Genomic DNA, 26363 nt, shown 5'->3' on the forward strand with positions numbered 1-26363 from the left:
AATTCCTTTGGTGGTTTTCTCTCTAAGATGATGACATTTCATGCCAGGTGAGCAAACGACAAATATATTAGACGCTTAAAAAGTAGTAGGTGGCACTTTTGGAATGTATTCTATACCTATTTAATAAGAAAGGAAACTTTGCATATTTTACATTGTAGTTCTTAGCTAAAGATGATCAACTTCTATTAATTGTACATGATTTAAAAACATGTTTAGGAAAACACCCAGAATAAGTATGAGCTATACTTTTAAAAGTCCTGTTATTGATGAAAACAGATGTCCCTGTCCCGTCCCCCCCAAAAAAAATGTTTGGTTATTGCACCAGGCATTACAGCGATTGTATTGTCAGAAAAGATGCAGAAGTTCATGCTAGTTTTACTGTAAACTGTAGAATTCTGTATAATCACTTATTTCAAAGACTACACACTTTTTTTTTTTTAATGCCTCAGTTCTAAAAACAACAAAACGCCTTTAGGGAGGGGTTTGGTTATTTCCTTTTTGAAATAAACTAAGTAAATTTAATTAAAGTTTAATTTACCATGTTAATAAAAACAGTTTAACATCTTTGGGTTATTAATTACTTTGGTACTTTAAGTCAATTCAATTATTCTGCTGGTATGAATTCTTTTTATAATTGTTGTGGAATTAAGAGTTAAGAAAGTAGTAGATATTAACAACCTGAGACACTTTTCTGGTTTAAAGGCAGAAATGTAGAAAGTGAAAAACATTTCTGCAGATTCTTTGCAAATCTCACAATTGCCATGATGTCACCAAGGTAAATCTGTAACTGTATCACTATTATAAGTAGTTTTAAAGCCCTTGTTACAACAGGGTGAGATGGAGAAATGTTGAATCTCTAGAATTCTCACTGAAAATCTGGATTCTGTTAATTCAGGGCAGGAAATAAGGTTTTTTATTTCTACCTGGGGAAGGAGTATTACGGGCTTGTAGCCCCAACTCAAAATTAGCTATGTAGTGAAGCAAACCATTTTCTTCTTTAAATTTACATTCTACACACAAGAGTTTACTAAAATGCTAATAAGCCCTTGCTCTTCTCTTGTTTCTGCCTGATTTTTACATTGAATCTGTGTTGCTAAACCTAGATATGCAAACATCTATCAGCAGAGGTGAAGACAGAAATGTAGGAGTAGGTGATATTTTAAGTAGCGGAAGATGAAGACTGTTGGACACACTCAAGACTGTCAGTATTAGTACTGTCTACATTCTGTAGCTATATTTACAAACCCCTAGTCAATAAATCCAAACAAATTATAACTAAGTATAGAATGACACTAGAATCCAGGCTATAATCTGGCAATTTGTGGAAACATATTAATGCACCTACCTAAGTGTTAATCTTATGTTTTTGAAGATATTAACCTGTGTTCCCTGACATACTTTTCACTAATGATATCCTCTATAAATCAGAAATTTGAAATCCCAAATTACAGCACACAGACACAAACTATGCATGCAAGAAGATCATCTTCAAATACAACACACACTTAAACATGCAATGACAATACACACAACAAACCACTGAGCACTACAATGTTAAATTTTCTAACAGTTATTTCACCTACTTGTCGATAGAGCCCACCATGTAGTAAACCATTGGAAACCAACAGATTGCATCCAGAAAATGCATATCTGGCCTAAGCAGCAGATGGGATTACAAAATGAAACACAATATCACAACAGCAGCATCTCTTCTAAAATATTTCAATAAACTGGTAGCTTTTTTAAAAAAATAACTTTTTTTTTAAACTTTGGCAGTATAATATCACTTTAAACAGGACACAGGTTTGCAGAAAGCTATGAATCAACAGTTTGCTGTGATCATAAAGAATGATCAGGATTAACATGCTTATATTAATAAATGCACCTCTTAAATCAGAAATTTTATGGCACAGAACAACTGCAAATATAAGAACGAATGACTGATGTCAGAGACGCACTACCAAGTTATACTCCAATGCATGACTTAGGAGTACTTAAATTAAAATTCTCACTGCTTATTTTAAAACGTGAAGTGGAAACCTAAGCATCATTTGGGTTTTGTGCCAACAGCTCCATTCAAGTCAATGAGACAATCTTAGATGAAACCTTATTTTTAAGTGGAATGTGACAGCTAAGATACTGCCTTTTATTGCATTTTCCTTTAATCATAAATTTTACTGTGTTTCTTCTTACATACCAAGATACATTGGAAACCTTAAAACACGCGTGATGTGCAGATATCAGAATAAGCATACTGTAATAAATTGCCTTGATAAATAGAGAAAATAGGAATATAACAACAAGGCATAGATATGTTCATCGAAGGTGGCTGAATCCCTAAGTCCAATGAAGTAAATTACAAAATTCCAATTGACGTGAATGGTAGCCTGAATTCCACTTCATGCATGTATGAAAAGCACGCTGGCTTTCCAGCTAGCTTCTGTAGTCCCATGAATGCTGGCCTTTCATAGGAGTCGCTGCAAATGCTGTATAGAGAGAGACAACACTAAGGGTATTAGCTTAATTAGCAACCATAGCTTTTAGGTTTTGCTAATAAAAAGTGGGTTTAGCTGTAAATGTCCCAACAGCATTAAAGTATGTAAACTCAGGCACTATGCTGGAAAAGAGAACAAGCACTAGAGGGCACTGTATGCTCACATCCTTAATCTTAAGAAAGTCGCAGGTCAGAAGTCCTTTAGCCTAATTTATTTAGGCTTTTACCAATTTGTGTAATTCACTTTATGCCATAATATGTACAGAAAAAAGCTTCTGTTTTGCAAACACAGGTGTATACAGCTTCACTAAAGAGCTGTCAGGCAAAAGTGGGATACTTCACAGCAGGCCTTTGTATAATAAATCACTTAAACTGGAACATATATATGCAAAGGGAAGTGTCAGCCTGGAATCAGAACCTATAAGAAATTTCTGCTGCTGTAATTTCTTTGAGTCATAGTTTGATCTAATTTTCTGTAAATGGCTAACCTCGTTTTTTGTGTCTTCCAAATTGTGATTTTAAGTACTCGAGCAGTACCAAAGTGTTGCAAAAAAAAAAAAAAAAAAGTCTCTTTCATTCATTGTCAGATATAAATGAATCAGTCTTGCCAGAGAAGAATCTGTCTGAAATTTTAAACAGTTAATGCAAGAAAGGCTAAGAATTCCAGCGATCTCCAGACAGATATGGTAGTGACAACAGTATTGGAGGTCTCAGTTTTCTCCCATGACTTTATATAATTGTAGATAGAGTGTGTGTGTGTGTGGGTGTCCTACTGGCTTAAAGAACTGTTTATGCTAGAGTCTAAAATTATTAAAAATATACTTAACTGGTCCAGGCCACTAAGTGCCTTGTATTAAGTAGGTTAGTGTTGTCTGAAGTGCTGTCATGTAGCTGTGGAACTGTTACATAGTTTGCTTTTTACAGTGTTTATAAAGTTATTTAATTTTAGCAGTAATATTCAGGTTATTTTGGGTATTTTTAAGAAATACTTAGCTGAAACATTGGCCATGAAGAATAAGGACATTTAAATTCACTATGGCCATCTACAGTCAGGAAAAAGTCAATTTTGCATATGACAGTGAACATAGGGTATTATTTTTGTCACCAACTTTGAGAAAAGATAAATGTGCCATAATGTTTTTGATTTTAAGTTGGTCATGTGAAGAGTGATCATCTGTTGAAGTAATGGTAAAATGAGTTTAAAATGTATCACAAAAAAAAAATTAAAATCTACTTACGGGTTATCCAGGAGTAATACAATGGGATTTAGTTCTTTCTTTGGTCGGTAATAAGCTCTGAGTGGAACAATAAAGTTATATAAGCCATTTCCAGCAGTTTCAGCTGCAACTATAATCAATTTATTTTTGAATCCATAGGCTTTGGCATCTTCATAGTAGTTATGTTGGCATCCCTAAAATCAAAATAAGAAACAAGTTCATTGGATATCAATAAAGAGATTTAGCTGTGACATTAAAGGGTTTTACCATTAGAAACAGAAAGTTGTATCAGATGACCTGATATAGACCTGATTAGACACAGACAAATGCTTGGTCATGAAAAGGATGAGAAAACATATTACAGCTTAGTAAGTGCTGAACAAACCTCATCTCTAAGCAGAAAGCAGAATTTAACTCTGTTCAGATGCAAGAGACAAATGAGAATGCAGTTTTAACCAGTAACAGAAAGTCCCTTTACCTTATCTAGTCTTAGACAACAGAAGGGTACTTTTTCATGCAGAAGATGACAAAACATGGGAGAGCTTCCGATATATGGAGAGTAAGGAGGATAGCCTTTGGCATACCTAGGAGAATAGAACAAACATTTTTCAGTATAGCAAATTACTGAAACACAGTTGACTATACAACCATTTTATGGGATGTTTATACCTATGTCTAAGTTTTGCAGTTATTTGTAGACTAGCAGAGTCAAGTACATGAAATGAACTATATTTAATAAGGATCAAAGGAATATACTTTGTAGCTTCAACCAACTCGACACAATTTAGTGAAAGCTATCATGCTTTTGTGGACTAAAGGAATTTTGCTTGGGGTTTTTTTGTATAGGCATCTTTGGAAACGGGCTGTGTGCTGTCCTAGTGTTTTGTACACATGTACTGGAAACTTCTAAGGAAAGAAAAAAAGTAAGGAAAGAAAATAGAAATAATTGTGGTACTTCTGCTCTTCCTTCTCCATTTTTCTTTCAAACACTTATCAAGAATGAGTGAGGTCATTACCTTCCTGCTTTAATAACATACTTTCAACATGGTTGGAATAAATTTTAAATGGCAAATCCTCTTGCTGATGAGACGAAATTTCTAATTGGCCTTAGTTTTTAAGAAGAAGCCTTTTAAATCCTGGTATTTCAGTCTGCAGATTTAAGATGACTTGTTCTATTATTTTTTTCATTGGCGCTTTATGATCTTCCCTAGGGCTTCTTATGCTTGCCACTGTTGGAGATGGGAAACTGTGCTAGGTGAGCCACTGGCTTAATTGCGTATTTCAGTTTTAACCTCCCTCTCAGTGATCCAAATAAACATAATTGCTTATCTGCATGGCAGTTACAGATTGAGTCTTCTGGTTTTATCTGAGTAATGCATCATTACTTTCAGTAACATGCTAACAAGCATTTTAAATTAGATGTAATATTTTGGTCTCATACTGCTTTTTTTGTCATTCCCACATTTTGAAGTCAGACACCTAGCCCCAGCGTTCAACAAGCCTGTTGAATGATCTGATTATCACTGCATTATCAGGACAGAAGTACTTTGTTTACAAATTAGTTGACTCCTGTGTTTGTAACTATAGAATGTAAGAAAAATGGTCATAAAGAATGCTATTTAAAAAATCGCTTTACACAACTAGATCTTTAAAAGCGAGTATAAAAAATCTCCAGCAAATGGGGGAGTTAATCTGGGTTTTTTTATTTCAAAATATGCATAACAGCATTCTGCTAACAGACAGTAGAGTTTCATAAAAGAGAATAATTGCATAATTGGCCTTCATGGGTCTTGCTTGCTACAACTGCTTGGATTGATCTGCACGTCAAAAAAGTATCCATGCCATTTACACAATATTAGCTTTTCAAACTATGTTGTAAATTTTATATTTAATATACATACTCTAAGCCTGCAGAGACTTCATCATCTGACGGGGTAGTTTCATCTTCTGACTGGTCACTTGGCAGGTCACACGTCTGAAGTGAGGACGAGTCTGCAACCTCCAAAACAGGTGCTATACTGGGCCGTCTGCCCTCTTTACCTCCCTCGGAAGGGAGAGCTAGCGTAGGTCCGCTGGATGTTCGGCATCCTGTATCTTGTAAATCGATAGCCACTGTCCCTGAAGTAGCGTTGAAAGCATTTTCTCAATGTGGTTGTCAAAATATTTGAATGAGATTCCCATATTTAGTGGGGATTACCTGACTACGCGGCCAAAGACTGAAAGGAATACTGTATGGATTGTGTTTATTACATTAAAATATAACAAATATTTAAACTATACCCGAGGAAGCCTTTTCCTGCAAAGTAGCGCTTTTTCTGACTGTTAATATATATTTTCTTGTTAACTACCTTTTTAAAATCATACCGTATATAATTAATCCATATATATGTGCATCAACAACCTGTAGGTTTTTATTGAACAAGGGCATTATTTTAATTAAAGAAGCTTATGAAAACTTATTACAACCAGTTATGAATGACAAAGAAATTACCCATGTGATTTTCCCAGTTGTTTTGCTTTGCGTACATTTCATTATTACTTTTTTATACAACAGCCTTAAGCGGTTTAATTCCATGTTGTCAAGTAAAAGAAAAACATAATCAAATTCCATTGTTTGGTTTTTTGTTTTTAAAATACAAGGGCAAGTGTTTAATATTTTTTCTTTCCACACACTATTACAATTTCTTATATATTAATTTAAATTATAATTTTAGGAATACACTGTTAAAAGCTTTAAAATGCACTATTCATTGAACAAGAGTATGTTGTGAGGCTTTCTTTTTTTTTTTTTTTTTTTTTTTTCACTTACCCATGCTGGCTATTATACTGTGTACAGGTAACCTAGAAGCTCCATGATAAGATAATTTTGATTCATGGTTTTTTGTATGCTTTTCTTGCTTCTTAAAAGCAGAATTCTCTTCTTTGGTGATATTTATATAAAAGCATATATCTGTAGAACTCATGATATATCGAGGACCTGGATTCAGCAAAATGTTTTTGTTATCTTCCTTTCTAACACCAATCAGACAGACTCCAAACCTTAATTAGAAAAGGAAAGGCATGGTTCATTTTGCATAGTCCTGTATATACCAGAATTTCCACTGTCAAAAACGAAGCTCTAGTATATTTTTATATTTTGCAGATTATGAATATTTGCAGATTTTTGGATGACAAATATGTTTGAAAAATTTTATCTCCTAAATAGGCCACTTCTGATCAAGCAGTTTTTATGAGCTCATGAATCCCTAGGCATTCAAATCCAGCGTTTTTCTTAAACCCCATAATATTCTTCTAACGCTGTTCCAGTTGATTTTTTTTCTATCAGATGAATAGTCCCTTCTGGGAAAATAGTAGTAGATTAATGGATATATAATATGAAAAAGTATCCATCATGTTAAATTGTTCCATTATTCATATGTAATGGAAACCATTTTCACAATTCATTTTTGCGATTCACTCCAGAAATGTATTTGATTAGTGATAGAAAATAAGGAATTAGAGCAAAAAAAAAAATCTTTTTCTCGCTTATTAAGTATGAGAATAAACTCAATGTTCAGGGTTTGATATATGTTCCTTTTGTTAAATATAGACAAATATACATGATCTGTGTTCAGTTTGTGTGTTCACTTTACAAAGCAGCACTGAATAAGTGATGCATGATCTGGAACCTAAACAAGATATTTTAACATCTAACAGAATAAATACGGTTTTATTTTGAACAATCACCAGAATGTAGCATGTACCACCTTCAGATTGAACATTTGGCATAAAATGAACACGCCACAAAGGAAGCCAGATTTCCAGCTGACTCCTAAATAAATAATAATAAATAATAATAATAAAATATACTAACATGCTTCCACCCACCCTTTTCTAGATTGTTTTGGACACGGAAAGGGACTGGTGTTCTCATATAACCTCTCTAATGTACAATTTTTTTCTGGTTGTCAGGCTTATCCTATATATCCTTTACATTCTCTTCTCTCAGACTGAGCTGGCATATACAGAACCAACGTGAGCTTTTACCTGACCAGCTGTAACTAACAGAAAAATACCCATGAAATATATTAGTGGCCAGATATTGAAACCCAGAAACAGAGTAATGTCTAACACTGCACCTTTGAATGCAGAGCTATGTTGCAGGAAAAAAAAAATATTTTTTTGAACTTTTAATTGTTGAGAGGAAAATAAACATACTTTTTATGTGCATGGAAAGAAGCATATGTGAAGCTTTTCCCCTCGTACTCAGCAAAAAACGTACTTTCTTCCAGGTTAATATGATATACTTCATTACCAGAGCATCTGCCATACATTTTCTGCCATTGTTCTGGTGATTGCTGACTCTCCCTGAAATATGTACAGATAAAGAGAATAATTTAAAACTTAATGTAAAATTCTTATTAATCAGAACAGTATGTCATGGCAATAGAAACTACAAATGTCTATTAAAAAGGTCCCATAGGCTAATCTGAAAGAAATATTTGAGATCAAAGCTTGGTAATACTGTAAGTACAGAGAATATTTTAATGAATTGAAGAGCACTTTCTGCTAAGTAATGGGCATATACCAGGAGAGATATGGCTGAATTACTTTAAATTCACGCCATAATAAGTAGATTCATTGCAATTTAAAGATGACAGGTGAAACCAACAGCATGCTCATTCTGTTCATAAAGACGGTCTCTTCAGACGCTCCATGGCATATTGTCTGGTTCCTGTTTGAAGCAGGTAAAGAATCATTAAAAATAACTTTATGTAGGAAAGACCCATTTGGCTTTGGTCACTTTATCTGTAAGAAAGATTTTTTTTTTTCTGCGTTTGCTTATTGGTTATCTTCAGCATTTACCCTATGGACATTTTTAGTTACTGTGCCTTGTATACTCTGACAAGTATACACCTTCTTTTCTCTAGTGCAAGAAAATAAATTATTATTTTAACCATATCGAGCATACCATCCTTTACTACATGCAGCTAATGTTCTTTATCCAAATGGACTGTTAGTGGAAATGTTCCAAATCTCAGCTGACACCAAAACTTGCAGACTTGGGGCTTCTGCGAACTTCTTACTTTGTTAAGTTTCATGTGGAAACAAGGTTCTGTCTGCATGAGTTTTACTGGATATAATGGATGCATATATATACACACACACACATATATATCTATATATACATTTATATATGCAGATAAGACATAAAACTGACAAATGTGCTCTGTGTTTTGCCACTTGGAGCTAAGATCTCAAGGTATTGGGATATGTTCCTTTGTGCTTATTTATACATTTTCAATATCTTAACACAATTTCTGTTTTTCTTCAATTTACCATTCTTCTTCACCCTCAGCATATATACATTTTGTTTCAAAATGGAAATAAGTAAACCATTTTTATTGCAACAGTATTAACAAACAGTGCACTAGGTGTAGAATGGCAGAACTGGAAATGTAATTACAGAAGAAAATTTTTCCATATTTCACTTTTCCCCCTAAAATAAAACGTTCACCTGTTTAAAGTCTGCTTGGTTCCAGTTAGTTGTCTAAAAGCTTCCCATGGGGCTGTTCTGTAAAGATCACATTAAGTTCAAGTCAGAAAGGCTATTTTCTTCCAATATTTTGTATCATAATACAAACCCTAATAAAGTTCTATTACTAGATTAGATAATTAGATAACATTTAAAGATAAATATTAAGATGAATAAATAAGATCAATAATAAGATTATAAATAAGGTTCAGGGTAGAATTTTGGTGTCTTACAGACTGAGGTTTTGAAATTCTTAAAACAGCTGAGAAGATAATGGGATTGTTTACATCTAGTTTGTTTAATCTGAAAAGTAGCATTAAAGACCAAAGCTGGTTCACATAAACAGCAGCAAACTTTCCCTTAATTTTAATAGCAAGTTGATCTGGCCAAAGTTGCTTAGAAAATGAACGTTTTCCCCAGTCTCCTCACATCTTAATACCAGAAGATAAGGTGTTTTTAATTTATGTACATGTGTTTCTTTTTGTTTTCTGTTTATTGTATCATCATTCTAATTAGGATAATAGAGAATAATAATTTTTCTGTGTTCTGCTGCTATGCATTGCTTTGCACTTCCAGTAATTTCCCAGTGTACTTATCTTCATGATTATCAGAAATGAGCTTGTATTATTAACAGTGTCACACTATTTCTTAATAAATGTAGGAAATAGATTCCCTGTGGAATAGGTAGCACTTCATTTGTAAGATTACAACAAACAGTTGGGACAATGGTTTATCTATGAACTGTCAATGAACTGTTTAATTCCGATAAAATGTAAGTCACTTAGGTTAAGATCATAACTTCACTAAATTAACAAATGTTCAGAAGCTAGAATTTGAAAGTGGTCATATTTTCCCTTAATGAATGACTTTTCACCAGGGAAACAACAAAAAGCAAGTTTCTTGATAATCTCCTCTGGTTACATGCACCTAAAATACTGTGTAAAAAGGCGACTCGTTCCTTGTGGAATGGAGAGGCATAGGTAGTCATTTGAACTTGGTTATCTGCGATAACAACTTGAACAAACATTCCCAGTCACTATATTGAAGTTACTAAACTTGTGAGTCAACAGACACGGGGCTTCTGTGAATGGAAACCTGAACTAATTATTAAGAAAATCCTCCCAATTACTTTGAATAGACTTTAAAAAGATTACCCAAGGTTGGAAGCAGTTGATTCATTGCAGTATCCCCATAATCCAAGCCTGTTCTTTTTATATAAGGAAGTCAATACTGACGGGGATTTAAAATTCAAGTCCTACATAAAGTTTAGTGCAGCAACCAGGATAATGAAAGGATAATGAAACAGGAACCAATGTAAAGGAAAGCAGTTCACTGTTAACATTGGAAGTCTATTTAACAAATACTCTTCATTATGCAGATCTAATTTAGTATTTAGTTTGGGTATAAATGCATGTATAGTTACAGTTTTTATTCATAGTTTAAATAATCTATTTTCACTTAATCTTTTTACTTACTTAGCCGAACTCAAATGTTCATCTGACTTCATCTTTCATATGCATAAAGGTAATTTAACCTATTTTAACATCAGTTATTTTACCTATCTTTCAGCATTAGAAAATATCTAGAAAAGCCAAAACAATTATTCTGATTTATGAATTAGTCAAATCAGTTTTATGTCTGCAATACAATGACAACCTGTAGATGAAACTCAAAACTGACACCGATTTTGAAAACAGATTTCCCCCTGAAGACAATGAAGTGCAGAATCATTTGTTTTACCAACACTGTTCAAACACTCTAGAGTCAGAGCAGAGCAAATCTCAGGAGATGCTTATGAAGAATGTAAGTTTAAAAGGAATTTTTCCTCTAAAACATTAGTGTATGCTCAATAAGAAAGTTTGACAATAAATTTCTTGACTTAAGTATAATACTTCTGAAGAGCAGATTTATACCTGTATCTACCTATGAGTTTATTTTAGTTAACAAGTGTTTAAATCAATTATGGTATTGCACATAAAAATTATGAATAAAAAAGTAAAATAGGTATAAGATTGATAAAGTTGGGACATTGAAGTGGTAATTCAGGAAAGAAAAATTATTTTCACATATCTACATATTTTATACAATTTTTTCAATTATGTGTGATTACTGTCCTTTGAATTTAGAATATTATATTCAAGAAACGCATACTTATTAAAAGTCAGTTGTTAAATCTCTCGTTGTTAAAGATCATCTTAACTAAATGTTCAAGGACACAAAACTTCCAGATGATACATGGCCTACGTAACACTCAGTTATAAGCAAAAAGTAAGCTCAAGTACATCATTACTTAATGTTTGCAACAGCACAGCAGGGTTTTTAATAGGATCAGAGCAGTCTAGCAAAAAGATAGCTTTGCCCTCATTTCCTAATTTCGAATGCTTGACTTGGTGACTTTTATCATACATTGAACAGATTTGTGCACTTGTACAAAACTTAATGAAAAATTAAAATCACAGTTAAATTAGACTTTCGAGGACATATTGCAGCATTTCCAAGGGATTTTAAAAAGCTGGAAGGAATAAAAGGGGAAGAAAAACCCCACCAGTTTGGGAATTATGTACCTTTTTATGTATGGGAATTACATAAATTTTTAGCAAAAATGAAATGAAGGAAAGCAGCAAAAATATTCAATTGAAAGCTTAGAAAGTAATATTTTGGGAGATAAATACTTGATTTTTTGAGTTTTTTATTTTTAGCACTCTGAAGTCCAGACTACTCAAATTTGAAATATTTTTGAAGTTTTTTTCCCTCTAATGTGTCTGTTTTAAACTTTCACAGATACAGTGTGGTTTTAAAGAACACTCATATCTATTCAATCAACTAGTCCAGCATTAATACACACACTCTAAGATGTCCAAATTTTGCCATTTTTCAGTATTTTGGAGCCCATCTGAGATTAAATGCTCTGATGAGTGCTGACTAAAGTAGAAGAATGACAACTAGATGTTTTCATTTTCCAGTCTTTCTGTATTTATACAGCAACCTTGTATGTTTCTGTAAGGATTCAAAGTAATGCTGACAACTATTTGTGCAAAAAAAATTTTTTTTGCTCCTAGTATACAATGACCAGACTAGAAATCAGTTAACAACCCTGATTATATTGCATCAATTAATTCTGATTGCAAAAGAAATAATAAGTTTCTTTTGCATTCTACTATAGTTACTTTGCATCACAGTTGGGAATCTGTGTAAGTGATCAATATGCCTGTGGTAAAAGTGAAATGCTAAAGTTCTTAAGTACAGCAGAAAACAGAGTCCCTTTCATATGCTTGTTTTTGTGCTGATGGAAAATTCTCTGCTAGCTGCTAAAAATACTACTCTTCTTTCATGTACATATAATATGAAATAACTAAAAAAGGCTCTGTATTCTGTGCACATCAGATAATGAAAGCTAGGCAGATGAAGAATGTATTTCACCATGATTCTCAGGAGGCACAGAAACAGTATTTTGTTGTCTTCTTATTAACAGATTCTAGTACAGACAGGGCCATTAAAATCTTGACATTTGTTGTTCTTGGTAGTAAAAGTTCTAGCAGTAATTTCAGTTTTCCCCATCCTGGGCACAGGGGAATACTACAGATGCCATATAGAAGGTTAAATAACTCTGCTTGTAAATATCAAGATATTGCTGGGTCCATGGTTACTTGAAAAAAAGTATGCATTTTTACTAGACTCTCAAATGTATTCCTGTGCAGTCTATATGCATGTATTCCATTTCTACAGATATATTTGGAGATTAACTCTTTAATGCCTCTCTCTGCCCACAACATTTTAATAAGAATACCTTATTATTCCAAGAATATAGCATAACGGATATACACTAGATGTAGTAAAATTATTTTAGTAAATATAGAGAGGTGCTACTGTGACTATGCAGTCTGTAAACACGCCGTAATTCCGTACCCCTTCTGGCAGTGTGGTTATTATGTTAAAAGCTATCTCTTCACATGTATGTCTACTTGTTTCTTAACATACAGGCACTGAATAGCAAATAATATTTTATATGTTATCAGAAAAATATTTTTTGAGCTCAGTGAATAGGGATTATTATGTATGTACAAAAATAGACCTTCAAATTAACATATTAAAATAGGCATTCGTGGGTCTTGTTGATGTTCTTGAGTAGAACTGTGTGATAGATCCACGATTCAGTCTACTAAATTTGAAATACAAATTTTTCATATCTTCTATTGTGGAAGTGGCACAACAGCATGCAACAAGTTGTTAAATACTGGGGGGAGGGGGTTTCTCTTTGAAATTATAATATCCTGAATAAAACATCTTGACACTTTTATTGTGCAGAAAGTTCCAATTTCTATATAAAAACTGTAGTTGTCTGGGAGTTCGGGGTAAGCTATTTTCCAAAGAATATCAGCTATAACTTTTACAAGTTTGTTTCGTTTTTTTATGGTAGTATATACTTACTGTCCCCTAGATGTATGAACCAGCAGTGTGATTAATGTAGAGGTAGCTGGGCATATACAATTTAGAGCTAGCATAGCATATTTGAATTCCTCTTCACACACAACATGATCTGTAAAAAAAAAAAAAAAAGATATAAATCGTTTTACAAAAATACTTTCCATTGAACAGAATTATCACTTCCTTTCCTTGTCTAGGAAAATGGTGAAGATAGGGACAATCAAAATTTGCCTCCAGATCTTCATCTTCGACTTGAACCTGGAGAGCAGCTGTGTATGATTCGCCCCATCTATGCTGTCTCTCAGATTGCACGAGTAGAGTTAATTTTGCATCCAATTCATACCTTCTGTCCTGCAGCTACACATGGAGAGGATACAATGGCTGTGTGAATCCCACTTCCACTATCTTGCTGCACTAGTTGTGTAAGTAAGCCATGTAGCATAGGCTAGTTTGTATCTTTTGCACCTTCTGCAGATTTGCATAAACTGGTATAGAGACATCAAGCATTGTACAGAGATATAATTTCGTGTTCAGGAAATAGCATACCTAGGATACTGCAATGCAGGAGTGCTGATCAATTAGATAGGCTGTACTGGCTTGCAGACTGGTTTTTTGGCAGTGGCTCTGGGATTTTGCACTGCACTTCAGTGTGTGATGTAGATTTGACTAATATCTGCCCCAACAACTGCTAACAGCTGCTGCTTCCTTGCAATCTAGGCAAGGGGGGTGGTGGTTTTTTCCTTTCCAGTGTTTTACAACTTTGCATTCTTTTTACCCCAGTCCTTCTCTGGCTTCTGTAATCACAAAATCATGCTTTGTTTTTGAGAGCCCTTACAAGAAAGTATGTCTGCATGTTAGTACTTGCTGTGATGGAACAGTACTATAGACATACCTATTTTTTTCTGTCTTTTTGTCCTGGTTTCGGCTGGGATAGAGTTAATTTTCTTCCTAGTAGCTGGTATAGTGCTGTGTTTTGGATTTAGTATGAGAATAATGTTGATAACACACTGACGTTTTAGTTGTTGCTACGTAATGTTTACACTGGTCAAGGACTTTTCAGCTTCCCCTGCTCTGCCAGGTGCAGAAGCTGGGAGGGGGCACAGCCAGGACAGCTGACCCCAACTGCCCAAAGGGCTATTCCATACCATATGACACCATGCCCAGAATATAAACTGGGGGGAGTTGGCTGGGGGGCAGCAATCACTACTCAGCATCTGGCTGGGCATCAGTCAATGGGTGGTGAGCGGTTACATCACTTGTTTTTTTGTTTTTTTTTCCCTGGGTTTTGTTTCTCTCTCTCTCTCCCTCTCTTGTTATTTTCCTTTTCATTACAATTTATTATTATTATTATTATTTAATTATTAAGCTGTTCTTATCTCAGCCCATGAGTTTTCTTACTTGTGCTCTTCAGATTCTCTCCTCCATCCCCCTGGGAGGGGGGAGGGTGAGCTAGCGGCTGCATGGTGCTTAGTTGCCAACTGAAGCTAAACCACAACACTTTTAATGGAATTTAGGGGATGGAAGTGAGAAGAGAAAGCAACAGAGGCATTATATCTAGTCCTCTATATTGGCTTATACTTAAAACTGCCAAATCTTCTGCACATGCTTTCAGTATTGCATGAGTTATTATTCAACTTGGTTGGCTAGTGTGTAAAATTCAGATCACAGTTAAATGCTCTCCAGTGATGGTGACGGCATGAAAAGGAAATAGAAATTAGTCTTCAATGTCATTCACGTATACCTGTGACAGTAATAAAATAGATATAAGAAGGGATAAGCACAAAACTTACAACTTAATTGACCTTCTTTTCAGTGTAGAAACTTAGTGTCGTAAAGGTTTTCTAAGGTCATGAAGGCATTTATTGCATGCTCAGTAAATTTTTTTTCTTCTGAATTTAGTGTGATTCAGTCTACATTACTTTCAATGGGAGCAGGGTTTGCTTCTGATGAGAAAGAATAATACAAGTAGGACAGCTGATGATCAAAACATAAGCCATGTGAAAATTGCTGAGTGAAAGTAAGCAAATAATCTCCCCATCTAGATCTGAGCTGTCTACATGCCTCTATTTCTAGTTGCACTAATGTATCATTGAAATCCTTAGGACCACCTTACCTCTCTAAGCTACTTTCTAGACAGAATTTATAGTATAGCTATAAGCATGCCACTTACTGAAAACAAAAGCATACTTTGTATGCCTTCTCTATTCCTTTCTTAAAAATTTCTAGAGGCTTTTCAGTAACAGAATCATTAACTACTGAAAGGAGAAATTAATTCTCTCGTTTTCTGAAGATCAAGGCCTATTTAAATGTCATAGGGAAGGAATGAATTTAGTTATATAAAGACAGTGTCAAATATAGAACAAAATTAGATTTTTTCCTCCCCTAAATACACTTCAGTTATAGCAATTAAATATTTCCTGCAGAAAATATTTCAGACAGAAATGTGTTCTTTTAGTTGACCATATGCAATTAATAAATCTATTTGAATTTTAAACTAGAGATTTTGAGCAAGTAAGGCATAGTCTTGGATGGAATATCTGCATTCCATTACCATTAGTCAGATGGCAAAGATTTATGAAAGTGAATATTGAATTCCTGATATTGAAGGAATGAGAATGCTCCATATTTTTGAATTTGTATAGGATTTTGCCAAATAACCTCCCCTTATTTTTTTGTTTAGAATGTTGTTATATTATAACTAATACTTTTGAAAATAGGAGCAAGAAAAAAAATATACAGGAAAACTATTTCATCATCTGTTATTTCAGATCTTGTAGTTGAACCAAATTGTACATGTTGACATAAATATATATAAATGAAAATTAATAAATCATGGATGGTACAATGCAAATGAAAAGTATGTCTCAGACTTAAATCCTCCATATATTCTCTACTCTCTAACATATATGGTGGACTTTTTGGATGGATTTTATGTAAAATATCATGTTAACACAGCATGCAAGCAGAGATTGCATACAGCACACAAAGATTGCTGTCCTACAATAGTCATCTTAATCTCATACGTGTAAGAGATTCACATTGTGTTGTCAAGTGTTTTTACATCAGGAGCCATGGAGCTGGGACTCATAGGACTATTTCCACTCCTATTGTAGACTTTGACCTTGTGTGAGCTATTTATGCCCTTCATGACTTTTTATGCATCTGTAAAATGGGTATATGAAAATTATACCCTACCTACTTCAGAAGTATTTTGAAGCTTTTGAATTCTCAGAGGTACTTTGAGAACACCAGGTGAAAGATTCTTCAGTGATCTAATTACCATAACTAGAAATATTGTAGCCATTTGAAACATGAATAGAGGTACTATCGGTTTCTCGTCTTGGCTGGATTTAAGTTCTTGTATTAGACACAGATCAGGTCAAAAATAACTTGCTTATTTCTCCTATTATTTGAAAGATTATAGCTTGCCTATAATGTTACCATGTTTTATATTTATGTTCAGGACTCTTATTGTGGAGCTGTGGTGAGGGTCATACAGAACTTTATCTGATGTCTTCTCTTCTAAAGTGAGCAGAGAGAAAGCTGGGTGACAACTCTCCCACTCCTCAGGTCTGGGACATCAGTCAGGTCCTGTGACAGCGGGTACTAGAATCAGCAAATTATTCATTCAGTGTGGTAGTGAAGCAGCAGAGGAAACTGCAGGTTATCTTGAACTGAATATTAAATATGTCAAATCAGTTTACCAAACAGAAGTATTTTGATTGCATTTATACTAAAGAAATATTCCATTTAGAATTTCCAGAAGCTGCAGTTTCTGTTGAAAATATATTTTGACAAAAAATTTGTTGCTAAGTCTGTCTCAAATAGATGTAGTAATGCAGTGTGGTGAGTTATGACTTCTGTAATGTTCTTGAAGATAGAACATACTCAAAATACTGATTTATGCCTGCAGCATCAGCCATGTGGTAAGAATGTCCTAGACCTGACACAATTATTCTGAGAAACCTTACTTTTGTCGGTTTGGTAAGTTAACATGATCACTACCAGACCAGATAGAGAAAAATGCCCATCCATTATCTCTAGACTATTTCTATCTGTAAATGGATAGATTAATCATCAGATGCATTCAACATCCATTTCGGTGAATCTGGACTGTGTTCCTTTCAAACAAGCTACTGAAGGTTTAATGTCAGACTTCACCAATCTGTGCTAATTCATTGGTGCATTTTGAATAAATAGAGACTGTCAAAATGTATCCCCAGTTCCTGGAATTGTGATTATACATAATTTCTGAATATTCAAGGTAAAGGCGATTAATTTATTTTCTAGCAAATATATAAAAGTTATATGTTCAACTCAGAACATATACAATTTACTCCAGTCTCTGAATTGCATAAATGTATTGCTCTGTTGTGGACAACCTTCACTTTATTTCATGTTTGTGCTGAAATGCAAGGCCAGATGCATGCATTAAGGGTACGTGGCCTTTTGTAGCCCCATGTGTTTGAAGGAAAAGCAGGAAGGTTAAGAGAATCATATGTAAGTGTTAGTGAAGGAAAATGTGGTATTACTGAAAGAAAAACTGGGCATGTCAAGGCATTCGTATATTGGAAATTACTAAGGAGTAATCAAAGTATTTCAGCTTAAGACACAAGACTGTTAACAATGGTAATACAGTGTTTCCTTGCCCGTCTGATAACTGTTATGTTAGAGTGACTGTACGTTTATAGAGTATTCACACCTTGAACTTGCAAAGGAGTTTGCTGGGATAAACACTTATGCCCAGTGCTTTTCACATTCCACTGAAGAATCATATTCAAGCACAAAGAAATATTTCCACTGTATTAATATAAGCATAAGTTACCATTTTAAGCAAAGTAGTTAAACTCCACTGTAAAAAATAACAGAAAAAACACAGGATTCAAGGGTGTGTGTCTGGCATCAGGTGAAAAGGCAGGAAACCTGCCTTTCTGACAGGCCTTACTACCCTGAGCAAAGTGTCTCCATTCTCTTGCTATGATGACAAGAGTCAATTCTCGTACTCTCATGAAAGAGAGGAAGAATGTAAAAGTCTTGTCTACCGGATGGGAATAAATTATAAGAGTTACTTGTGCTATATACTGTTTCTGAAGCCTAAGGCAGAAAACCTCCAGGATGCTATTGTACTGGAAAATACGGTCAGGGTCTAAATTTCAGGACTGTCTCCTGCAATCTAGAACTACTGGTCAACCTAATATAAGCTTCTGAGAAACTGGGCTTCCAGTGTTTTATAAATTTTCAGTGTAGCTACAAGTTAAACTTTTGTTAGGAGGAGGACTTTCCAGAACTCTTTGGTTGTATTTTTTCTAAATTCAGAAACTTTCTTTTTGACAGTTATAGTCTCTAAACCTGTGTGTAAAAAAAAAAAAAAAAAAAAAACCCACAAAAAAACCAACACCAAACAAACAAAACCCCAAAATTCTATTACTGAATATTTCAGGTTCATAAAAACGCACAATATTGTTTTGGGAAACCTCCAGAAGAAAGGAGTCATTTTTTAAAGGAATATAAAATTTAAAAGAAGTTTTTGCATTAATGCAGTAATAAAGCAGTCCTGAATCATAATAGGAAAAGCACTTCGAAAAATGTTCCATATGGTTATGACAAATTTTATTCATAAGCACTCTGGACAGGGCGATAGTCTGCAGCCCCCACTGCGTATGTATTTCAGAATGAAAAAGAGTTGGATGAGATCAATAATCAACGTAGAGTCCTCTTAGGAAAATGTATGCAAACAAATATTGTTCTCATGACTCTACCAGTGGCCTAACCATTTGTTGATGTTTATACCATGTTCGTAACCTTGCCGAATTTAAAACTGCATTACAAATTTCCCGTACTTTATATGAGTAAGATTAAATTAATCTTGAAGGAAGGCTTGTAATTCTCTTCTTTTACTTTTGTGCAGAGAGAGTGTGTGGAAATGGCTGCAGTCATCCCTATGACCCATGTGAAATTCTTCTGGAATGTAAGGTGCTATATAAATATTTAGACTTATACAGTCTAAATACAGTACTACTATAATTAATATTAGAGGGGGCTAATGAGGCACAGAATATATAAGGTCTCCACAAGCCCTTGAAGAACTACAGAACATAAATGAAGGCAGTAAGATATCAGATTGGTTAAGCTCAGTTGAAGGAAATGTTACAAAAAGAGGTTTAGTTTTTTTGTTGTTTGCTTTTTTTAAAAAAAAATTGTCCGAATTCTCAATCTGAGACTTAGAACAGATATGAAAAATTACCTCTGTTTTGCAAGTCTAGTTATATATGAGGTCCTACAGAGACAAGCCATTTAAGAATAATGAAACTCTCTTAAAAATACAATTAGGAACAACAAATTAACACAGTTACCGATAAAGAAAATGTCCATGGCTAGGGAGAAGAGATTATGTTTGTGCTGTGTGGTTTTAAGGGGGAGATGAAAAAGCACCATCGTTCTTGTCACAGCATGAGCCTTATTTCCTGCTGTGCCATCTCATAGTTTGAGATTACACTTTTATCATTTCAGAACTGCTATTGATGCTTTTTTCCTTCCTTCTGACCTAGTGGTAAATTCAGTAGCTTTTAAAATTACAGCTTTAACTGTTGCTCTGGAATTGTTTTGCACTGGAATTTACTTTTTCATCACATTCTGGGATGATGGAGGAGACTAATATTTTTCCATAGAGTTTTTTTTAATTTTGCATGAATCAGCAATCTTTTCTTCCTTAGAATATCCTTCAAGAAAATTGAATTTTCAGAATTACAGTTGAAAAGGAAAGCTTTGCTTCTACTTCATATATTTTTCCAAAGATAGGCAAAATGAGTTCATTATAAAAGCATTTGCATGTTTTTGCACATGAGCATATATATGTCTGTATGTACATATATACATATGTGTGTGTGTGTTTAAATATAGACAGAGAGACAGAGACCTACCTACATAGTGCAGAGAAACAGTTTGTCAAATTAAAGCTGGCAATCTCCTCTTATAAGAGAGGATTTGTTTGGATTTCTTAACATCATTTTGCATTTTATGTTATAGTTCCTAAGGCACACATTTTACTGGATATAGAATTAAATTATATGTCTCTCTCCAAAATATTTGAAAGTAAGTAAAATAATGTTTTTCATACCCCTTAGAAAAAAACAGTCCAATGGGAAGATTTTTATTTTTCAATTGTTGTTTGGATAAAATTTGGTCTTTTCTGAGCAGATCTTCTCATATACCCCTTAGTAACAGTATGGTTCAGTAGACAGAAATTATTTAAAGACATGGATATAGCAAGCTGGAAACCTGCCTGGATCTATAATTAAGGAGTAACAATGTGTTATGTATCAAAAAATTCTATTCTGTATGTTACATAACGTAAGAAAGTAATAATCCTTAAAAGTGCTTATAAATAAGACTTTAATGGAAAACATGACATTTTACTATTCATAGGATATATACAGCCCATGTTATTTTACAATACTGCACTCTTAATCTGCCTCTAACCAGTCAATACGCCTAGGGAATCTCACTCTGCTTGTGCGATTATGAAACAAACTGCCAAATACTAACAAGTGTTTCAAATGGCTGAAATCTTACACTTACCTGCAAACTTGATGTGGAATTTATTCTCGGGTTTCAATATCTGGACATACAAAGGACAATTTGGAGCAAAGTCTTTAACTGCCCATGCTCTTAAAATGGTTTGATGATCCTAGAATAAAGAGTATGAGGTGATGACAACGAAATACAAATAACCCTGTTACATTAGAAAAAGAACCTCTTATCAGACTGACTCCATTGAAGAAAACTCATTTTAAGACTATATAACACCAGCTGGTGTGGATGTTTATGTGAATGTTATGTAAGTAATATTACATATTATGTATATTACATATATTTAAATACATAAATATATATACACATACACAGACCATCCAGTAATTCTGCAGACATAGACAAGGCTGAGGTACTCTCAGTGTTCACCAGCAAGGCCTCTCAGGCCTCTGCTTTGAGGCAGGCTTCAAGCAGGAGGAGAATCACCAGCAATGGCTGATTTTAGGCAGGGATTGCTCCAGAGAACTCAACCCATATGAGCCCACAGGATCAGGTGGGTGCAGAGAGAGCAGCCCAATGTCCTTGTACAGTTGCTTTATCTTTGAAAGCTTGTGGAGACTGGGGGAGGGCTCAAACAACGGCAGAAAAATTAATAGTTTCACCCATCTTCAAACAAAAGGATGATCCGGGGAGCTATACCTCTGGGCACATGAATGCTATGTCTCAGACTGTATTCTCATTTCCATGTTCAGACATTACAGTCTGGATGAGTGGAAAACTATATGGGTAAAATGCTGGTTAGATGACTGGAGTCTTAGGGCAGTGGTAAATGGCATGTACTCTACCCAGAGACCTGGGGCAAGTGGAGTGTCACAGGAACCTGCACTGGAACCTGTTCTGGTAAACCTCTTTCACCTTCTCCAAGTCATGGATAAAGAGTGCACACTCAGCAGGTTTGCAGACAATACCAAACTGGAGGGAACAGTCGAAACACTTGAGATCAGGACTGCCATTCAGATGGACCAAGACAAGAGGGAGGAATGGGCTGACAAGAACCTCATGAAATTCAGCAAGGGCACAAGCAGAGTCCTGTCTCTGGGACTGAGCAACCACCTGCATTGGAAAAGATCTGCTGGAAAAGACCTGGGGGTCCTGGCAGAGAGCAAGCTGAGCATGGGCTGGCAGTGTGCCCTGGCAGCAGAGGAGGCTGACGGCATCCTGGGCTGTTTTAACGGGAGCACAGCCAGTGGATAGAGGACAGTGATTTTTTCCCCCCCTACTCAGCACAAGTTAGACTGAATGTAGACACTGCATCCAGTTTGCAGGCCCTCAACACAGCAAAGACGTGTATATGCTGGGCTGAGTTCAGCAGAGGGCCATCAAGATGGTCAGGGGCAGAAGGAGAAGCCCTGTGAGGAGAGGCTGAGGGAATGGAGATTGTTCAGCCTGCAGAAGAGGTGGCTTCAGGGGGACCTAACAGCAATCCCCAGTATCTACGGGATGGTTACTGAGCAGATGGAGCCAGGCCCTGCACAGTGATGCATGGCTGGAAGACAAGAGACAATGGAGGTAAGCTCAAAAGAGAGATTCAGGCTGGATATAAGGAGAAACCTTTTTCCCATGAAGACAGTCAGGCAGTGGAACAGGTTCTAGAGAAAGGCTATGCTGTCTCCACCCTTGGACACTTTCACACCAACCTAGATAAAGCCCTGAGCAACATGGTCTGTGTTCATAACTTACTCCTGTCAGACTAGAGACCTCCTGAGCTTCCTTCCAACCTCCATTATCCCAGTATAATATATTCTATTTGTTGGAATGCAGAATAGAGGGTTTGTTTCTAGAAATCTACTAATAAGGTATTTTGTCCCTCTCCTATCTTTCTGCAAGTGTTGGTGATTGTATAATTTGGAAGGGGTGGCATTTGGATGTGGAAGAACTGTGTGAAAACTTAGATAGTAGTGATGAGTCATGTCTAATTAATCAAGAGTGATGCATTAGATAGGTCCTTCCAGAGACACTCAGAATTTAAATGACATTAAATGAGGACATCAGGAATTAAGAGTTCAAAATTGTGGATAATTCTAAAAAATATCAGCTCAATTGAAAACAGATCTACATTTTTGTGCAACTGAAACATTTGCATAACTGACATCAGAATTTAGCCAGCTACTGACCAAAGGATTCCAAGAGATTTCCCAGTCTGTTAGTTTTTGTACTTCTTACCACATGTCAAGAGTAAGTTAACTGCAGGATGAATACTGCTATCCCATAGAAGTAAAGTATGTGGTAATACATTCATATATTGAATTTCATGAAATATGGCTAATTTCAGTGTATTAGCCATCAGTTTTTATTTTCAGAACTAAAAAGGAATATTTGAGAGCTGCATGTAGGCAGCAATACTTGGGTTGAAATGCCTTGCCTAGTCATGAAATCAGTGGTATTAAAAGATAAAATAGAAAGAATGATTCATTATGTTTGCAGCATCAGCAATAAGAAAAGCTTTCAGACTCATGAACACAAGGGAAAATATCTGCCTGGAACAGAGCGTAATTGACATATTCAAACTATAATATTTTAATATCAATTGAGATGTTAGCAAGTACTTTTTCTACTCGAAAGTCTACTATTTTTCTACTAGAAATACTAGAATGGAGCTGTAAGAGGAAGACCTTTTGAGGATGGTAAAATACATTCTTTCACATTTTTCTTATTAACAGTTTCATAGATGTAGGATTGCTGTGCCCATTCAGGAGATTTCAGAACTTGGATGTACCCTGCTACAAGTTTTCCTTGTAGGCAGTCACTTTTTCTTCACTTCTTCTATAGCATATGGCAACTTACACTCCTTAAGGTGTTTTGGTTTTTTTTAATTTAGGGGGGTTTGCTGTTTTGTCTTAAGGGAATGAAATGCCAAAACACCTTAGAAGCAGCAAATGGCTGGGTAATGGCATAGATGGTGGTCATACAGATATACTAAAGGAGGAGTAAGAGGTTTGGGAGTGGATTTGGGACAGATTTGAGAAACCTGTGTTGTTGTTGACGTTTACCTAATCTTTTTATGCAAAAGGTGTCAGGGAAACACATTCAGAGTCACTTGCAGTGATGGTGTGGCTTCATTGCACAGGGTTTGACATTACCAGTTTCCTCCCTTCCTTTCTATAGCAATCATTCACAGACCACATTGGCTTGCAAAAATGGTAGAAAAGGTTGTTTCCTGTATGCCACATGCAGAGATATAGCTTATATTCAATTAAATTTAGGTGAATTATTTTTTTCATTCTTGAGTATTACATACATGAGCTAAGATTAAATTTACTGTGATAAACCAAAACTGTACTAGTAAATACAATTTTGGTTGTACATTTCAGACTAAGTTTACTCTTTCTCTTTTCTTCTCAATGTTAGATATTTTCTTTGATTTTTTAAAATTATTTTTTTGTCTAAAAAGCCTGGTTTTGTCAGAAGGTGCAAGAATTGTTAAAAATAAGAATGAAGAATGCTTATTAAAATGATTCAAATAACACCATTTTATTAAAAAAACAAACAAACCTAGGCCTGTAGAAGTGAGTGTTGTAAAACTAAAAGTATGAATCTCAACATAAAATATTTTTAGATAATTGTATAGGAAAGGGAAAGATTCCTTAAAATAAAAAACTCGTGATGATTATTTGGCACATTTGCAGTTTTAACACTACAAAATATGCATTGCTTTTGATTTGCTAATTCTTTTTTGAAGAAGCAGTCTACAAATATGTAATATATATGAAATGGATACTTAAATGCCCTATATAGTTTCATAAGATCAACTCAGTGTGTATGTACTGTTAATATAATAACATTGCATTATTGTTTCATTTTCTCTCTTTTCACTTGGTATATACATGTGTTTGTGTACAAAAGCTGGCTATTTGGGTTTCCATGGTTTTTTTGCTCAGTTACTCTCCCGAATTCCACTCTGGAGAAGCACTCCAGGGGAGAGAAATGAAAATACAGGTAAGCACTTATAGGTACATACTATAAACTGAGGTAACCGAAACAAAATTATGCTTCTATTCACGTTATAAAATATATGCTTCTTTGGGAGATGAGGGAAAAAAATATTCTCTTCTGTGTGCTTTCCATGCAATGAATTGCAGTCAGTGATCAAAAATTCCCACTGATACTGATGGTGATTAATATAGAGGTGATATTTAAGTTTATGTATCAAAAGCTGTAAGTTTTAAAGTGGGTGTAACAGGAATTTAAATCATCAGAACTCACAGCAAGACCTTGATTTAATATATATTTTAAAATAGTTCTGTTAATGTAATTTTTTTCTTGCCACACATAACTTCATAAATTAGTTATATCTTCCTATGCAATGCATCCATCTTATGATGCTATTAAGGCAGTGTAACTTAGATTACCAGTATAGTAGTGTCACGCAATTTGATTAACAGAAGGGGAAAAAAAAGGTGCAAGCTTGAACTCGACCATCTCTGAATTTTCAGAAAGCATCAGAACAAAGCTGTCAGCAGTAGAAGTGGTCTTTCATATATTTATATAGCCTATTAATGAGTTATCTATAGGCTAATTCAAAGAGACTTCTCTTCCCGCTCCTCCTTGGGTTAAAACAGCAGATGCGTTGTTTTCAGGCACCTTAGTTTTGTGGAGCAATTTGATGTAGGCAGCCCATTGAAGTCACTGGCTAACTTTGTGGTGTGGCACAGACTACTGTTCTATATACTGTACCAATCAAATAAAAAAAAGTCATCCAGACTTAAGTACAATTTGAACTCTCTTTAAGAGTTGCATCCTCCAGAAGAGAAACAGATGTCTGTCCTGCTTGCTATAGCAGATGAGCAGCTTACATCTTGGTCTGAGATGTCAAAATATCATTTGATAGAATAAGATTTGGCAGAGCTTTGTCTTGCCAGAGAAGAGAAAGTCTCTGGTAGGAGATTTTGGAAAGCTGACAAATTCTTGGTCTGACTGTTGAAGTTCCTACTCCTCCAAGTGAAAAAGGAAGCAACTGACAATTTTTATGAAGTAACTGCATGTCACCTGTTACTGTACTTTTTCTTCTGAGCTATAGTGGAGATCCATGGATCAGAAGCAACACAGACTTTAGCACTAAAACTTATTAACTAACAAAATAGCAAGCAGTGAACAGCCAGAGGTATCCATGGCAAATGAGTGG

General features: G+C 34.9%; 1 protein-coding gene across 1 annotated transcript in view; it reads right to left on the reverse strand.

The window, feature by feature from the left end:
* KCNT2 (potassium sodium-activated channel subfamily T member 2) overlaps positions 1-26363 on the reverse strand; it is a 168210-nt gene that overhangs the window by 48862 nt on the left and 92985 nt on the right. Inside the window, exons 14-21 of the mRNA XM_075508151.1 lie at positions 21230-21338; positions 13655-13763; positions 9209-9265; positions 7909-8058; positions 6521-6750; positions 5613-5829; positions 4190-4295; positions 3733-3905 (exon numbers count right to left, since the gene is read on the reverse strand). Coding sequence (XP_075364266.1) covers positions 3733-3905; positions 4190-4295; positions 5613-5829; positions 6521-6750; positions 7909-8058; positions 9209-9265; positions 13655-13763; positions 21230-21338 — 1151 coding nt within the window. The remainder of the gene's footprint in view (positions 1-3732; positions 3906-4189; positions 4296-5612; positions 5830-6520; positions 6751-7908; positions 8059-9208; positions 9266-13654; positions 13764-21229; positions 21339-26363) is intronic.

Source organism: Mycteria americana, chromosome 7 (genome assembly GCF_035582795.1).
Source record: "Mycteria americana isolate JAX WOST 10 ecotype Jacksonville Zoo and Gardens chromosome 7, USCA_MyAme_1.0, whole genome shotgun sequence".
In the NCBI taxonomy this organism is placed as follows: Eukaryota; Metazoa; Chordata; class Aves; order Ciconiiformes; family Ciconiidae; genus Mycteria; species Mycteria americana.